The 2,793-nt window shown below is 32.7% G+C and overlaps 1 protein-coding gene across 1 annotated transcript in view; it reads left to right on the forward strand.

The window, feature by feature from the left end:
• The window catches only part of ENH_00027050 (hypothetical protein, conserved), a gene marked incomplete at both ends in the record, with an annotated part of 1,663 nt that extends 67 nt beyond the window's left edge, over positions 1-1,596 (forward strand). Inside the window, 4 exons of the mRNA XM_013579909.1 lie at positions 1-41; positions 228-312; positions 699-784; positions 1,072-1,596. The exon at positions 1-41 is cut by the window's left edge and continues 67 nt beyond it. Of these exons, the coding sequence (XP_013435363.1) occupies positions 1-41; positions 228-312; positions 699-784; positions 1,072-1,596 (737 nt within the window). The remainder of the gene's footprint in view (positions 42-227; positions 313-698; positions 785-1,071) is intronic.
• Positions 1,597-2,793: the final 1,197 nt, after the last annotated feature.

Below are 2,793 nucleotides of genomic sequence, written 5' to 3' on the forward strand. Positions count from 1 at the left end.
CTTTTGAAATTCGCCATTACCTTCCCCACCCCATAGCTGAGGTGTCTGTACACCTCAGCTGCGCCACTCCCCCTTTTCTGCCACTGCTGCCATTACCGTTATTGCCATTATTACATTTATTATTATTATTATTATTATTATTATTATTATTATTATTATTATTATTATTATTATTATTATTATTATTATTATTATTATTATTGCTATTATTGTTTATTTGTGGCCAGACTCCGTGGCAAGAAAATTCGAAGAAGACCTTTTTCGCTTTGGCGGATTACATAGGGGCTTTTGACGCTCCGCAGAACCGAGAGGGTAAGAGGGAAATAAGTGAATTTTGAAAAAAATTTGAAGTTTTTTTTGCAATTTAAATGGCATTTGAAGCTCTGTTTGCTTTTTAATGACAATTAAACTTCCTTAGAAAGCAAATGGAGCTTTAAATTCATTTAGATTGCAAAAAAAGTTTAATTGCAGTTCAAAGAGTTCAAAGAAAATAATTCAAAGTTCTTTTTGCTGCTGCAGCAGCTGCAGCAGCAAGCAGCAGCAGTTCAACTGCGCAGCAGCTCAACTAGTTGAATTCTAAAGGATTAAAAGATAAACTGAATTGCTTTTTAATTCTTTTAAATTAAAATAAATAAAAATGATAATTAATTTAATTAATTCAACCAAAAGGACTCTTTATTCCCCCAATGCCGCTGCAGCGCAAAAGCTGGCCATGACCACTCCGGTGGAGTGCATTATGGAAAAGGGAGAATTCAAAGTCATGCGTTTCTTTTCCCCAAAAGAGGTACACAAAAAGCAAAATAAAAACAAAAATATAATTCAAATAAACAAATAAATTCAAATAAACAAATAAAATAAATTAAATCCCCGAAATTCAAAAAGTTTTGCACTTTTTGCAGGTGCAGTGCGCGAACTTGAGGTGTACATACACCGCAAACGCGGGATTTTTTTCCGGATTTTTTGCTGAAACTTGAAACAAATGAGCAAACAGTTTAATTATAAGTTATAATTAATTATTTTAAACATATTTTTGGAATTATTTCGTCCAGTTTTGTGCATTTGGCGGCTCAGGTGGCCTCTGCTGCCTCCATGCCTTCCCCCACCTCTCCCGCGGTGTCTGTCGATACAGCTCAGGAGCGCTTTGTTGCAGCTCGCCGCTTTTCCGGCTCCATAAATTTGGATTTAAATCCTTTTGAAGATTTGTCAGTGAGGCCTCAGTTGCTGCACGTGACAAGGGCTTTGCTGCGGGACCAGCTGGTCACGACGAGCAGCAGCAGCAGCAGCAGCAGCAGCAGCAGCGGGAGCAGCAGCTGCAGCAGCAGCAGCTGCAGCGACGAGGAGATCTTGCAGCAAATTAAAGAGGGACTCATCAATGATGCAGCTTCGAATAAACCTGCGAAGTTTTCTCTCGCCATTTATAATTCTCCTTTTTGTTTGCCTTTCTTCCGGAGAAATGAAATATGGATTTCTCTTTCCAAAGAAACTGTAGAACGCATGCAGCAGCAGCAGCAGCAGCAGCAGCAGCAGCAGCAGCAGCAGCAGCAAAGCGCGCAGCAGCAGCAAAGCATGCAGCAGCAGCAAAACGGCAACAGTTGAAAGTTAAAAGTTTGTTTTTTTTTATTTGTTTGCCCTTCTGCTGCCCGCCGAGCAGCCACCCTTTCTTTTGTGGAATATAATCTTCAAAATATCTTTTTAATTATTTAATTTATTTCTTTTTCCACTTTTTTGTTCAATTATATTTATCGGCTTCTGCGCTGCTGCTGCAGCAGCAGCAACAGCGAGCTGAAAAGTTGCTGCTGCTGCTGCTGCTGCTGCAGCAACTTTTCAACTCGCTCAGGTGTACGTACACCTCAAACTCGACCCTCGCTTGACACTTCGCATTCGCAAAAAACGCAAAAAGAGGCCAAATAAATAATAAATAGGAAATAAATAAATAAATAAATATAGATAAATCTTTAATTTAATTTAATTTAATTTAATTTAATTTAATTAAATAATTAATTAGAAATCATTTAGTTGTTTACGGATCTTGAAGAAGAAACGAAAAAGCGCAGAGCCCCATAAGTCCTTTTTGAGCAGTTTAAATTTCATAAAATGAATTTTTAATTTAAAAGAATAAAAAGAAATAATTAAAAAACTTTTTGAGAAAAAGTTTTTAAATTATTTCGCAAAAAAGAAAAACATAAAAGACTTTTAAAGGAACAAAAGAAAGAAAAAGACTTTTAAAAAAAGAAAAGAAGAACTTGGGACAAATGACAAAAAGTTGGAATTCAAAAATAAAAAAAAAGACGAAGTCAAACTTTTGCTGCAGTAGATTGCTGCTCGTAGTTTTTAAAACATTTTATTTTTTAAGGAACTAAAAACGAAATAAATAAATAAATAAAAGAAAAAGAAAACAATAAAAAAGAAATAAAACAAAAAGATTTAAAAATGAAAAAAAAGAAACATGAAAAGACTGTCGAAATCATTTATTTCTTTCTACTTATTTATTTAATTTTATTATTTGTAAGTTGAATTCAACTTAATTATTCATTTGTAAATTAATTTATTATTTATTATTTGTTTTATTTGTTTTTTATTTTTGTTTCAAACGACCAGCAAATAAATAAAAAGCAACTGAGGAATAAAAGTTGCAAATTAAGAAGTGACAAAAAATAAATTAAAGAAATAAAAATATAGATATAAAACGACAGCAAAATAATATAATAATAATGATAATGATAATAATAATAATAATAATAATAATAATAATAATAATAATAATAATAATAATAATAATAATAATAATAATAA

Source organism: Eimeria necatrix, genomic scaffold (assembly GCF_000499385.1).
Source record: "Eimeria necatrix Houghton genomic scaffold, Enh_scaff200, whole genome shotgun sequence".
Classification (NCBI taxonomy): domain Eukaryota; phylum Apicomplexa; class Conoidasida; order Eucoccidiorida; family Eimeriidae; genus Eimeria; species Eimeria necatrix.